We start from the raw sequence: 15,913 nt of genomic DNA on the forward strand, positions 1-15,913 counted from the left end.
GGTACGAACCAGACCAACAGTAATAACACTTTATCTTCAACATTTAGTAACTTTATCCAGATAAGTGTAACTGTATTTCAATGTTATCACCTTTGCAGTATGCCTTGTGTCAGTGTAAAATCTGGCAAATACAGTCAAGCCAAGTCCTGATATACACACATAAAAATATGAAGTACCTGTTTAAAGCAGCGATGAAACGTGTGCTCTACTGCCAGGTTTTCTTTAGCACAGGTTTGACTGTATGTGTATGGACACTTGACAAAATCAACAACTATTATGGTATTAATTTTTGCCTCAACAGTTGTTTCAGAGACAAACATTTGTAAGCTCTGGCCAATTAGTATCCCTCAATTCAAATTTCAGTGAACACTCCAGAACCTGTTTCATTTGGTAACATTGGCAAGTAGCTAGGGAAGCCCTGATCTATGATTATCAAATGTCACATGAATTGCATGAACTGGTATATGATGCAAATTTAATCACCAGTTCATATCCAGAATTGGTATGGAACGTTATGGCATTTCTCGAAAGTACATGTTTCATAGATGGGATCATTTTGTTGCATCAAAGAACACTACACTCTCGTTTCCTACAACTTTTGCATTATGCACAGTATTCTTTGGCACTTCTACCATATCTCCTGGCTTTAGAATTATAGTTTCACCATACATACAAAACTGGAACTGTCCTGTTACTATTGAATCCTTCTTTGAAATACTATGCGTATGATCAGGAAAGTTAGTCCCAGGTGAAAATTGGTACTGTGTACAATGGTAGCCTTGTTTACGGAGTTTTTTTTCCATGGCTTCAACAGAAAGAGTTCCATCAACACTGTCATCCCATTTCTCAACTTTGATTTTACTTGCCATCTTTACTCTGAAAGGAAAAAATCAATATACGAGTACTGCTGTTATGTCGCATGATTTGCCACCCGCTATACAGGCGCTGAGAAAGAGTGCTATCACATTTGATCTACTACTTCATATAAAAGGTGTTTCAGAAATAGGACAATAAAAGTTCCCTTGATCAAAATCCCCTCAAAGCGAAAAGACATGGGGTTACAAAATCCCTTCAGAATTAAAATAACAGACTGGTGTTACACTTAAGTCACACACACTGTATCTATTATATTTAGGTACGTGGCTCGGTGGACGTCAACACATTCGGCAGTCATACCGCGGGACATTACTTCCCGTATTTTAACACTGTTAAAACAAGATTAAGCAGTAATCTACTATATCTGGCTCCATACATCACCATGAAAAGTGCTTTCCAATACCATCTATGTGTTTACATAAAAGACATAATTATTAGAATCAATATAATATGAAGCAGAACCATTAACATTCATTTAACATATATCACCAATATGAATATATTAGGTTATAAATAGGTTATGTGCAGTTTTTATAATTCACTTAGGCTATGCCCTCATGAAATTATTTTGCAGGTGTATAACCTCACTGTACTGTTTTAAAAAGTTAAAACATGGTTCTGCTATATACTATTTTTTAAATGAAATTTACTGCCCAGATAAACTGACGCAAGTATCTTTCAGTAGTGTTCAAAAAATGGCACACTTGAGGACTGTTTTGTATTAAATTTGAGCATACAATTTGTGAACAACTTTTCGCACATGAACAAAAGTGGATGATTTTTAAATGTGATAACTCTATTTCAAGCTACCTACTTTTATGTATAGTGCGTTAATTCCCAAATTAAAATGCACTTTGGTTCATTTTAATTTGAGCAAGACCCAAAACTACTGCTGAACAATGGACTTCATAACTAACTTGAAAACGTGTAATGCAAGAAAGCAAATCGGGTTATATGCCATCAATTTATTTGATAAAAAAAATATTTTCTATGTACAAAAAAAACAACATTTGTAGCTGGCTGTGCTCTAATTTAACTACTTTTACACACAGTTTACCCACTTAATTTATTGCAAGAAGAGTACCCGTGAGAACAGAGCTGGAACACATTCAGGAAGAAACAGAATTTTAAGGCTAATTTATAATAGTAACGTGGAGTACAGTAAAAACAATGAAGCTAATTGGGATCTTGACAGTACTAGTATATATTTATCAAGATATTTGAGCCGCGCCATGAGAAAACCAACATAGTGGGTATGCGACCAGCATGGATCCAGACCAGCCTGCGCATCCGCGCAGTCTGGTCAGGCTCCATGCTGTTCGCTTTTAAAGCCTATTGGAATTGGAGAAACTATAAGCGAACAGCATGGATCCTGACCAGACTGCGCGGATGCTGGTCGCATACCCACTATGTTGGTTTTCCCATGGCACGGCTCATTTTAAGTAGTCTGTAAATACACAGAAAAATAACTGTTGCTTTTAACATAGGCAATTTGATAAAGGTTGTTTTTAGCTCGACTATACGAAGTATAAAGAGAGCTATCCTACTCGACCCGGCGTCGGTTTCGGCGTCTGCGTCTTTCCGCGTCCCCACCTTGGTTAAAGTTTTTTACACTTTCTCTTTTTTCAACTTATCTCTGTAATTACTTGATGGATTTGATTCAAACTTGAAATAGTTATTCCTCATCATCACCAACATCATCTGACATAAGGGTCATAACTCTGGCACCAATTTTCATTAATTATTCCCCCTTTTTACTTAGAATTTCAGGTTAAAGTTTTGATGCACTTTCACTCTTATCACTGTTACTACTGAATGGATTTGATTCAAACTTGAAATAGTTGTTCAACATCATCACCCACACCATTTGGCACAAAGTGCATAACTCTGGTACCAATTTTTCATGAATTATTCCCCCTTTTTACTAAGAATTTCCGGTTAAAGTTTTGATGCACTTTCACTTCATCTCTGTTATTACTGAATGGATTTGAGTCAAACTTAAAATAGTTGTTCAACATCATCACCCACACCATTTAACACAAGGTGCATAACTCTGGCACCAATTTTTCATGAATGATGCCCCCTTTTTCTTAGAATTAAAAGTTAATTTTGATGCATTTTCACTATATCTCAGTTATTATGAAATGCATTTGATTAAAACTTGAAATAGTTGTTCCACATCAACACCCACATCAAATGATACAAGATGCATAACTCTTGCACCAATATTTAATTAATTATGCCCCCTTTTTGCTTAGGCTGTCCTTGTATAGTGTTTTGGTACACTTTATCTGTACTTCTCTTATTACTTAGTATTTTTGACACAGACTCAGGCTATTGTGCAATATCTTCACCCACCATTGGAGTTTATAAACACTCCAGTGACAGCTCCAGTTTTCTCAGATGTGCCCAGTTTCACTATCCAGCATCGAAATAGTCGAGCACGCTGTCTCCTGTGACAGCTCTTGTTTTTGTTATTGTGTCCCCTTTGTAGCTCGACTTTTCGAAGAAAAAGTAGAGCTATTGCACTTGCCCAAGTGTCGGCGTCGGTTAAAGTTTTTGATAAAGTCAAATATCTCTGTTACTATCGAAGCTTTTGACTTGAAACTCAAAAAAGTTATTTACTATCAAAGTCTACACCAGGAGAAACAATCCCTATAACTCTGATTTGAGTTATGTCCCTTTTTAACTTAGAATTTTTGGTTAAAGTTTTTGATATTTTAAAGTCAAATATCTCTGTTATATTCAAGCTTTTGACTTGGAACTTAAGATAGTTATTTACTACCAAAGTCTACACCAGGAGAAACAATGCCCATAACTCTGGTTTGAATTTTGACCAGTTGCGTTCTACCGTTAAAAAGAAAAAAAAATCCACTGATGTGTATGCCATAAAAATGTAACTTTTGTAGGAATCACTGGAATGGAACTTTATCTATTTATATTATTGATTTAAATGTTTTAATCCTATAGAATTTGCTATACTATATATGAAAACTGCACTTGTCTGTGGCATTTTTCAGGCCCTTATAACCAATAACTATTAACAGGTTCTTTACATTGCACAAAGTCAGGACTGGCAGTGAATCTAAATGTAAAGGTTAGTATGTTTTCAACATAACTAATTGATTACTCATTGATGATTTTACTGGTACTAAAGGTGAACTCAATAGATGCAGAGAGTACTTTGACAGGTATGTAAACAAACCAGTTACCTCCCTTCGAAATACATTCTTTCCTATGTGGCACAAAATGTCCCTTTTAAAATGGTTTTCCAGCATAAAACCAGGATATAATGATGTACTTATTATTCCTCCATTATTTTTTTCAATACTTACGCAATGACACTTTTCAAAACAGAACAGAATTAAGATTTTCAGCAATTTATTTTTTAGACTCCTTTTATGGTGCTCACTTCCCGGTGATCGTTTCCCGGCTTTAGAGCTTTGCATGGACTAGAGCTAGGAACAAGTGTCTATCCTCTACGCGCATGAGCAATCTTTTGTTTCCTGCTTGAAATCACGGAAGAGAAGGAGGGCGTTTTTGACAGTTTTTTCCCGTCCTTTCCCTTTCTTTTGAATAGAATAAGGAATAATTTTCAAGGTAAAGTTATGGCTGTACATATCCACCGGGAGGAGAAAAGATTACGAGATTATAACTAAAAATTTTGACTCGTCATTTTAACTGTTTTGCCAGCAGCACGTTTCTCTACTTCTGTTGAGTTCAACTTAATAACTGTCTACTGCGATTATGACTGGCAGGCGCTGTCAGAAAACAGTGTTTAAGTCAAAAATGTTATGTGCAAAGTTAAAAAGATAAAAGACTCGAAGTATACTATGGAAAGCCTTAGCTGTCTTATAAGCAGAAATGTCATATTATGTTGATAGATATTTTTATAAGTGGATACATTTTTATGGAGTTGTTACTTTATATTCTACATCTTTCAACCAACCGTCGATTTCCGACTGTCACTGGGCGGGAGTAGTCCTAGCTTTATATAAAGTTGATTGTTCTTTATATAGTGTGGAACTGTCCTTATTTAAAGTGGATATGCCTTTATATTATGTGGTTAGGCCATTATATAAAGTGAACACTTCTTTATATTAAGTGGTTATATTATTAGTAGTGGCTACGATTACAGTACTGTAATCCTAGCCTCCCGATTCTAGGAATACTGAACTGGATTACGGAAGTTCCGTATTCCTAGACAACACTACGAGGATAGGCTAGGACTAGTATATAAAAAATATATGCACTTTCACTCTATCTCAGTTATTACTAAACGGATTTGATTCAAACTTAAAAAATAGTTGTTCCACCTTATCACCCACATCATATGACACAAGGTATACCAAAATTATTCAGTCCAGCAGTGAAACTCAGGTGATAGATTTTGCACCATCATGGCCCGCTTGTGTAATTATGCACTTTCTTCAGTGTTGTCGGTTGATGGTCTTTGCTGGTAGTTGCATTAGTCATTTTGAAAGCCATTTTAACCCTTACCCTGTTAATTTCTATAATGAACTTGTCCATCTTTCAATTTGGACAGTACCATTTACCGCTTTACCTGAGGTCAAAACTATCCATCAAAGTCTCTAAAGTTGTGTTTGTCTACAATCAATCATGATTGCCGGGGGGAGTGGGGGGGGGGGGGGCTTGCACGTTTTCTTTGTGTAGTGATAATTGTGGAAAATTTTGTAAAATCTCAGAAACTGCTGGCCAATTGTGAAATAATTGCACAGAAATGATCCTTGGGTGACCCTATACCAAAATTATTCAGTCCAGCCGGTGATAGATTTTGCACCATCATGGCCCTCTTGTTGTGTAATTATGCACTTTCGTCTGTGTTGTAGGTTGATGGTCCACTAACAAACTCGCTTGCTCCTGTGCTTATGAATAAATTATGCAAATGAAGCGGCCATATTGGATATCGGTCAAAAACATTAGAACATAAGTCAATCAAGCGCACCGCATGCCAAATCGAAAGTAACACTACCTTTCAAGTTTTCAGATCAATATCAGGTAACTGAAGTGTCCAAATCTTGGCAACTTGGTATACTTTATTAGTATAATGATTGATCATCAAAACAGAACTAAAAGTTCTAAATTCTGAGACAAGTAAAATATATCTACGCACGTTATAAATCATAGGTAAGTGCAAGAACGGTATCGGTACAGTCAATGAGTTGTCCAGAAGATGCTTATTTTATATAAGTTAGAATTTTTTTTGAAAATAGAGACAATTTTTTCCATATTCATCAGTGAATATACTTCACGTTTTGAGTCCATTTGGGTAGTGTCCACCTCACATTTTCAGTGTCTTGGACATCAAAGTCGTTTGTTTACATAACGTTGACCGCTAACCGCTAAAAGCTGCACATATTCAGTGACGCGCTGATACTGTTATATTAAACAGTTTTAGGTATTTAGAACGAAATCGGCCAGAACTAATATTTTCGAACGTTATTTTCTAAAATTAACAATGAAACATGAAACTTCAAGGCGATCTCTGTCCGCATTATGTATATAATTCAAGAAGAGTTGAGGTAGTCTGATGAAATAAAGTTCGGTCTTCAAAAACATGCAACAAAAATATTGCCACTACATGAATTTTACACAACAAAGTTAAGCGTTATGTTTGTTATGTTTTAGTCAAATTTTGAATGCAGCTATAGTCCGCCTGCGAGGTCAGAGGTGAAGATTGTTTATATTAACACAAGGATGGATTTGTTCACCAAGCTCCAAGAACTATTTGTCTACACGTATTATTGTCTTGCTTTTTCACACCTTTTAGGCATTAATTATGGTTACATTTATACCTTAGAAGATTGGGGGTAACCAAATCCAGCGGGAAGAGACCCTCATATTTGCATTTTTTGGATCCGACAGATTCCAGTTGGAAACTGAGCCCCTACCCCAGCCCCTACCCCTCGCACATGTAAAATTGACACTTTTAACTTCATTACCTCTCATGAACAGACTAAATCAAACCGAGTCTGCTATTATTATTCTTGGTTGCATTCTTTGCTTCAAAGGGATCTTTTTAAAATTTTTATTAACTATCACAACAGCAATCTTTAAGTGCCGTGTGGCGGCTGTAAGAAATCTCCCCGTACTTGGATTCAGTGTTGTTATATTTTCTTGTCCTTTGGGATAATGGAGTCCATTCAACATATGTGTAATAGAGTTCCGCTTAAGTCGGTGCTAGGGGGCGTGAGAGATGTTGCACATTTCATTACCTCTCATGAACAGACACTTTTAACTTCATTACCTCTCATGAACAGACTAAATCAAACCGAGTCTGCTATTATTATTATTATTGGTTGCATTCTTTGCTTCTAAAGGATCTTCAGTAATAGTTGACCAACTGTACGTAGCTATTTACTTCCAAAATAAATAGACCTTAAGTATAGTGTTCACCATTATTTATATAATATTCAGATGGGCTGTATAAGGCCGTCATGATTGCCTTTTTTTTAGCAGAAAACTAGTCTGAAATTTGATTCTTGTTTGAAGTTCACAATATTTTAAAGCAAACTGTATGAAAACACTGTTGTAATACTGTAATATAATACCAAGACGTTACTTATTTAAGTGTAGTCTATGTATTCAAGACGAATTAATTGCCACACGAAATTATTAAGTCGAATCGTTGACATTAATTTGTTCAGGGTTGAACACCGACCAGTAAAACAAACAACACAAGTCAATGTTTATTTTGTAGTAATGTTTCATTTAATAAAAATTTTACTGTAAGTTCTTGTTTCCTGACATCATTTTTTCCTTTTACGTCCTTTGGCTTTACATGTTGTACATGTATATTTTCCTTTAGGAACACCTTTTTCCAGGAGACCCACACAGTATTGATGTAACCAATGCTTGCATTTGCTTTCGCACTGAACCCATGCTATAGGTGAAATTTCCGGAGATTCAAAAATACAACATATTTTCTGTAGTGCAGTGCCATGTGTCTAACTATGTTTTAAAGATTGCAAATCTATAGTATATAATTTCTTACTTGTTAAAGGAAAATCAGTCATCTCATGTTCCTTTTGAGCTTACCCACCAGTGACAATCAGTTTATTATTAAGTGCAACGATGCGATGATACGAAATAAATATGTCTACTTGAAGTTTAGTTGTTATCTTGTCTAAACTGTATCTATGTTCAGTCAGGTTATGCAGTTTCAGAATGAAATGTTCATTTATTGATAGTCTTTCTAATGGTACAGATTCATTCCCTTTGAACGACACACCTCCTTATTATAATCACACATTTTGTGCCTGGCAAAGTCACAGAATTCGTTACAGGCTCTCGGTCTTACATCTGGAATACTTTTCATTCTTGTCCATAAATGTGTGGATGAATCAAACTCGTAGAAAGAATCATCATTGCAAACTTGAGTAAAGGGACTGACAAGGTCTGTCGTATGTCTGTTGGGTAGTGATATTCCGCCATGCATTACTACCATATAATCACTAAACTGTGTGATAGTGTGACCGGTTCTGCCAGTCGGAATATCACCCCTCTGGACGTCTTTACTCAGTACACCTCTACCAGCAGGCTGGCTATGGTGCACTGATACTTGTTTCTTACGAATTCTAATTTGATAAGTTCATTGCTAATGTCAAATGTATCAGTATCTAATCCATCCCATACAAAAACTGTGTTGGTCAAACCGAGCGCTCGCAGACTGTAAACTCGGATCGGTGCCCCTACAATGGACTCGTTATCATTTGAATTAAGTTTTAGACAGCAGTGTCCTTCTGCAGGAAAATAATCCGAGTTTATTAAGTAGAGTTCTATTCTTTTTCTTGTAGATTTGCCTTTGGTGGAAGATTTAGATTTAAATGGCAGAATTCTCCATTATGGGGCTGCTTCAACCATATTTCAATAAAATCAGAAAAAAGATCATTATATCGCTACGGTGTTATAATGCGGATTGTTAAAAGGGATACTTCTGATTGAATTTTGTCAAAGTTAGTAATTAAAAATATGACCTTTGACTTTTATTGATAGAAATCCAAAAACAGTAATTTTGCCATACTTTCTTTATCACTTACTTGACCAAATCTTCTTATATTGACCCTGGCCCTTGCTGACCCGTTAGCTTATGATCTAGGGGTCGTATAGAAATTCTAAAAATATTTTGTATTCACAAATAAAAGCCCATGTCGGTATTTCGGCAAAGTTTGAAGTTCCTAGTACCAAATGTGTTTTATAAAGAAGTCTGAATGGACGTAAAAACATGGATATTCACAAGATCCCTGCTGCTGTGCTAAAAGAGATGGAAATAATCAGACTAATAAATTATTTACCTAAGGTGAATTATTAAAACTACATGTTCATTCTGAATAAAATATACTTCCAAAAGCCTTATAAAATCATAAAATTGAAAAACCAAGTACATATAAACAGTTACGTAATTACGTCCGTAAAGCCGAATAATCTTAAATCTTATAATATCAAGTTGATATTAACACACAGTTACGCCCGCAATGCCAACGTAGATATTCCAGTAAAACTCATGTACAACTACTGTAACATATGCATGTATATGCACATTCGTTCGATTAACTAGAACAACAAAACCAAAAAGGGCGGTACTTGACAGCTGGGCATGCTCATTACGAATGTTTTGTTTACATCCGGTCGTCGCATACGGGAATAGCACAAAGTTTGTTAGTGTGGTCTTTGCTGGTAGTTGCATTAGTCATTTTGAAAGCCATTTTAACCCTTACTCTGCTCAATTTCTATAATGAACTTGTCCATCTTTCAATTTGGACAGTACCATTAACTGTTAAAAGGGGTGCTTACCAAAAGAATACTGACAGAATGGTGAACAGTGCAGACCATGATCAGACTGCACAGATGTGCAGGCTGATCTTGGTCTGCACTGGTCGCAAAGGCAGAATCACTTGTTGTTAGCAGGCTAAGGGATAAACATATCATATTCCAAGCTACCAATTTGACAAAATGAAAAAATAATTTTCATGTCCTCTCAAAATTAAGTTTGATAGTACTTTTTTATTGTAAGGAAAGTTATCCTTACTGATATTCTAACTCTTTGCTTGTTTGTAGATGGCGTTTAAAATGAGACAGAGTAAATTTCGGCACGTGTTTGCACAACCATATAAAAAGGACCAATGTTATGACAATATAAGGATCTCCAAGAGCTCTCTGGATTGTAAATTTTGTTCAGTGAACCCAAAATTTGTAGCCATAATCACAGAGGCAGCTGGTGGAGGATCTTTCCTTGTTTTACCATTATCAAAGGTAGGTGATTTGTAAACTTTAAATCAGAAATTCATGTAAAGGCAGTCATTTTCACTTTATTTTCTAGCCATTTAATGAAAATGAGTTATTGCAAATGTATTGTTGTTATTTTATTTAAATAATGTAAAATCATTAATACTTGTGGAGGACTTATGTCTCCAACACCACTGTGCTGGGAGACATATTGATTTACTCCTGTCTGTGTGTTCGTGTGTCTGTCCGTCACAATCTTGTCCGCATTTTAAATTGAACATTTCTCATCCGATCCTCACCAAACTTGAACAAAATGTGTTTGCCAATAAGTCCTCGGCCAAGTTTGATAAATAGCCAAATCGGCCCAGGCACTTCAGAATTATGGCCCTTAAATTACCTAAAATCCCTCTGTACAGATGCCAGTAACCGCACTTTAAGTCATTGGTGCATGGTTGATGTAAGTATCCGCACTCTAAGTCATTGGTGCATGGTTGACTCAGATACATAACTATTCAGATGATTAGGCAGTTGTGGGAGACATCCGCTTTTCTCAAAAGCAGCTCTAGTTTTTGTGGATTTCATATATGCATCAATCCACAAAATTAATTTTCAGTGAACAAATGAAATTCATATTCATACGATCTTCCAAGGTTGAAGTCCACAGATTCATATATAATGGAATAACTGTTTTGACCAAAAACATGATCTTTTTACACTTGAAATAAAATGACTTCATAGTATGTTCTATAAATGTTCATATATCTAATAATTTTACCACATAAATCAGTTTGAAATTTAGAAATAGTAAAGTTTTAGCCTTGTGAACAAAATATTAAAGTCGGTCTACAGAACATTATTTTTACCCAAAGGTATCCATAAGTATAAGCATACAGATGATGTTACAGACCTATTTTAACCTTTACCCTGCTAAATATCTAAGACTGGTCCATCATTCATTTTGGGAAATACCATTTATTAATTGAAGGGGGGTTTACTGAAAATTTACTGACTGAATAACAGTGCAGGCCATGATCAGACTGCACAGATGTGCAGGCTGATCTTGGGCTGCACTGGTCGCAAAGGCAGAATCACTTGCCGCCAGCAGGTTAAAGGTTAATTTGTACCTAACTAACTGCCTAAGTTGTAACTTGAAGATGTCGAAGAGAATTACATTTAGGTTTAAAAGTACTGTTTTGTAAAGTATGATCTAATTGTGTTTTTCACAATTCACTTGGAACACTGTAGATCCAAATACAGTTGAAATGTACAAGACAAAATAAGATTGGTTTATACAAATTTATTTTAACTCTATTTTGGTAAATAATAATATTTGAATCAATCTCAAGTTCACTTGCTTAGAAAACCCAAGTACCAGTACTGTTCTTGTGTTGTATGAAAAGCCATGTGTGATTTTGACCACAGGGCTTGAAACTAAAACCTCCAGGTTGAGTGGCCAGCATATTCACCACTGACCCACAGCTTCCCTTTCTGATATTAAGATATATTAATTAGAATCCTAGATCCTCAACATGTCATGTTTCTTACCGTGAAATCTCAGATCTATGACCCTTTTTTGCTGAAGTGAAACGGACAGCTTTCCTCCATCATTTTATTGGTAGGAGCAAAATGTATGAACAACTTCCTGTTCTTGTTACTCTTTTATATGCTTATATTCATTTTAATTTATTTAGATATTTTGCTGATCTTAGATTCAGACATTCAGGTTGCATTGTATTCCGATATTTAGGTCCCTTCATTCAGATATTTGTTAAAATCCAACTTGATGCCAATTCTGTATTCATTATTTTGTATTCTGACATACAGTTTATGCTGTATTTGGGTGACATTGTATTTAGACATTCAAGTGATATTGTATTTAGACATTCAAGTGATATTGTATTTAGAATTTCAAGTGATATTGTATTTTGACAATCACATTGAGGTGGCATTGTATTTAGACATTGAGGTGACATTGTATTTAGACATTCAAGTGATATTGTATTTTGACATTGAGGTGACATTGTATTTAGACATTCAAGTGATTTTGTATTTTGACATTGAGGTGACATTGTATTTTGACATTGAGGTGACATTGTATTTAGACATTCAGGTGATATTGTATTTTGACATTGAGGTGACATTGTATTTAGACATTCAAGTGACATTGTATTTTGACATTGAGGTGACATTGAATTTTGGACATTCAGGTTACATTGCATTTTGACATTACAGTGACATTAGTAGGGGTACAAGTTTGGTATTATTTTCGAAAAGATTAATAAATAAATCAGTTAGATGTATAAATCTGAACAAGTTGATTCAAGAATTGGGCATTGTCAAAGCATGAGAATCGAGACATGTATGAAAATTTTCACAGTGTTTAGATCGTGCACCTGACAAATTTACGAGTTTCAGACATGTAAATTTCGGATAAAAATTTAAAGGCGACTTCTTAATAGCTCAGTTTGTACTTTATTTAGAAATTCATGATAATAATAATGTAATATTCAGTTTCTTTAAATACTTACTGTTTATAAGTTATTGGCAAGACCCATAGAAAGTGGACATATAGGCAGGAAACTGAATACTATGTCAAATCTTCTCCTTAAATGCCTCGATTTCTCCCTGAATTCTGTGGAGGGAGAAGTCACTTCTCCCTAAAATTTTGACCTAGGATGATCCCTTGGGGGTCTTGGACTCCTGCTGGCAAAGTGGTTTATTGCTGACTTAATGATTTTGTTCATTTTCACCTGACCTTGATTTGAGGTTTGCTAGGATCATTGTGTGATATATTTTCAGATATTCAAATCATGGTATGGTATTCAGAACATGTGGTTACACTGTTAACATATATTTAAGTGATACTGAAATCAGACATTTATTGTTAGATTTTTAGGTGGCAGTGTTTTTGGTATTAACATAGGCTTGTATTCAGACATTCCACTGACACTTCATTACTTGATACTTTAAAAGAAGCAAAATAACAAAACAGTTGGATGAAAAGAGTTATAAGTACAAGTGTGTTTGTTTCATTGAGACGAGATTAGTTTCCTGCTAGCGAAGGATGTTGAAATACATGTAATTATCTGATAAAGGGATTGATGATGTATCAAGTAATGTGACTAGCTGAGAGATACAATCTTTGAAGTGACGAGTGAACATTGACTTAGGCAAATAAAACAGATTTGTTTCCTGTTACCCAACTAACAGGTCTTCAGATCTGATTGGACTGTTGTTCAGTGAACATTGTCTTAGGCAAATAAAATAGATTTGTTTCCTGTTACCCGACAAACTGCTTTTGAAATCTGATTGGGCTGTTGTCAAGGGCACACTGACTTAGGCCAAAGAGAAAAAGGTTTAGTTTCTTGTACTCTGACACGTCGATTTGGAATTCTGAACTGACAGTTGGTTGTGAAAAAAAATGGTAAAGTAATATTTACATATTTGGGCCTTCTTACGCTACCCTAAGAAATATCCAGTGGAAAACCTAGTTGATGTGTTGTCTTGTCTGTCCAACAGTTACGTCCTGCTTTCTTGTCTGTAGTCTTAACTTCTAATTTGATAAACTGTCAGTGGTAATTCGGTGATATTTGGTATGGATGAGCACATAGGAAATTTAAGGAAGCAGTGGTATAGAAATTAGTGTTGGCCACTGAACCAGAAGGCTGAAGGCTTGAGCCTTGTTAGGGTCCACACCTCTCAATGTCATACAAAGCCAGTACCTTCTCATACAACACCCCTTCAGATAATAAATGGTATTACCCAAATTGAATGATGAAACAGTCCATTTTAGAAATTTAGCAGGGTGAAGGTTTATAATTGCAGTGATCACATACACAAGGATGTTGGTTGTAAAAGGAAAATGTTAAGTCTCATGAAGACTTTAAACATATTTTACGATTTTCATAAAGTTTGAAAAATACCTTTTTATTACATAATTATGCTTGATAATTTTAGTTGTTTTGGGTTACAAAACTTCGTCATTTTGAGTTACAGAGCTTTTGAAAAATTTTTTAAAAGTATCCCAGTTGACCAAGTTCACCCAAGTTTTCAGAATCTCATACATAAATCACATATTAAAGCAGTGTTACTGTAAAATCTTAGTTAATATTTATTCAAACCCCTTAAATTGAAATTAACTTTAAATTTTCAGTATCTTACAAAAAAATTAAACCAAACTTAAGACAAAATCTGTCACTATGATGTCCATTGTTAGGTCATAAATATGATTTTACTGATAGTATACAATGTACTTACAATGAACTTAGAAGTACTTGAATAAAAGGATGCTCATTTATGGTAAAATAAAATCAGACCTTTTATTGATCGTTTCGAAACAATTAAATAACACGGATATTGAGTGACCTTTGGACATCGGTTGTTTTAAATTTCAATCGTCAAAAGATGACAACACAGATAGCACTTTATATTAATTTGTAAATTAGCTTAGAATTTGCATTGTCTTGGGTAATTAAATTGCAACATTTAAGTGTTCAATATCTGCATAAACACAACAAAAACAAATGATTCTGTAATATATTTAACTACAATTTAAAAATTCATCATTAAAAAGTCCTCATGAATAGCATTTTATTGACGAAAAATCCCAATTGCCTGTGGCAGGATAAGAACCAGGGTTGCTCGGGTACTTGTCCAATGCTCTAACTACTGAGCCAAAAGAGTTGACTTCCTGACGCAGTTGTTAGAGATTGGCTTTAAAGGAACAAGCTGTGAGTAAGCGACTGTAACACCCACTTGTTTTACTTGCAGACAGGTCGTGTGGAGAGAGATCACCCAATGGTTACTGGCCATACAGGGGCTGTGTTAGATATTAAATGGTGTCCCCACAATGACAATGTTATAGCAAGCTGTGGGGAAGACACAACAGTGAAAGTTTGGCAGATACCCGATGAAGTTATTACAACAAACATTACAGAGCCTGTTGTGGATTTGTGTGCACATCAGCGTCGTGTTCATTATATTGAATGGCATCCATCCGCCTTAAATCTTCTGCTAAGCTCAGGTAAGAAAATAGCATTTGTCTTCCTTAAATCTGCTACTGGTAATGAAAAATTAATAAAACGATATCTACATGTATCTGCTATAAATCTACTGCTAAGTCCAGTTTATTTATTGAGCGAAACCTTAATATAGTATTTGAACTGTCACACTAATTAATGTAATTCACTTCTACTGCCTCTGGAACTTTCGGGTATGAACTTTTCAAGTTCTAACAAATTGTGAATACATTGTAATTTAGGTGCTGATCACAAGATTTTCCTGTGGAATGTGGGTGTAGGTGAAGTCCTTGTAGAAATGGACTTACCAGACCTTTGTCTCAGTATGTCATTCAACTATGATGGTACACAGTTTGTGACAACGTGTAAAGACAAGAAAATGAGGATATTTGAAACTAGAACAGGGAAAATGTTGAAGGTTTGCAGACTTAATTACTACCTCAGGGTTCACACTGACCTTGAAAAGTCATTGAATTTTGTACTAGTCCTTGAAAACTCCTTGAAAATGACAATAACCTTAAAAAAACTTGAAAAAGTACTTTAATGTTTGGAAGTTTGAATTTCACCCAAAACTTCTTGAAATAGGTTCTTTCAGCAGCTTATTTGCAGAAAGAATAAATTTGAAAAAGAAATAGAAAGAAGGAAACAACTTAAAGCAAAGATTTTTTGGTCACTTAAGGGATCCTGGTATGCACTAGTAGAGGTCACCAGTCGAGTGTGGGTGGCATTTTATCATTAGCTCGACTATTCAAAGAATAGTAGAGCTGTTGGAC

The 15,913-nt window shown here is 35.2% G+C and overlaps 2 protein-coding genes across 3 annotated transcripts in view; one reads left to right on the forward strand and one right to left on the reverse strand.

Annotated features, from left to right (window-relative positions):
• Positions 1 to 551: 551 nt before the first annotated feature.
• LOC123534614 (uncharacterized) lies at positions 552 to 869 on the reverse strand. Its single transcript, XM_045316928.1, has one exon. It carries the CDS (start codon positions 867 to 869, stop codon positions 552 to 554), a length of 318 nt encoding a protein of 105 aa, XP_045172863.1.
• Positions 870 to 4,341: 3,472 nt separating this feature from the next.
• The window catches only part of LOC123534726 (coronin-6-like), a 54,439-nt gene continuing 42,867 nt past the window's right edge, over positions 4,342 to 15,913 (forward strand). For both annotated transcript variants that reach the window (XM_045317118.2, XM_045317117.2), the window contains exons 1-4: positions 4,342 to 4,476; positions 9,955 to 10,149; positions 14,893 to 15,145; positions 15,383 to 15,558. In XM_045317118.2, coding sequence (XP_045173053.1) covers positions 9,955 to 10,149; positions 14,893 to 15,145; positions 15,383 to 15,558 — 624 coding nt within the window. In that variant the 5' untranslated portion in view covers positions 4,342 to 4,476. The remainder of the gene's footprint in view (positions 4,477 to 9,954; positions 10,150 to 14,892; positions 15,146 to 15,382; positions 15,559 to 15,913) is intronic.

Source organism: Mercenaria mercenaria, chromosome 12, assembly GCF_021730395.1.
Source record: "Mercenaria mercenaria strain notata chromosome 12, MADL_Memer_1, whole genome shotgun sequence".
Lineage (NCBI taxonomy): Eukaryota > Metazoa > Mollusca > Bivalvia > Venerida > Veneridae > Mercenaria > Mercenaria mercenaria.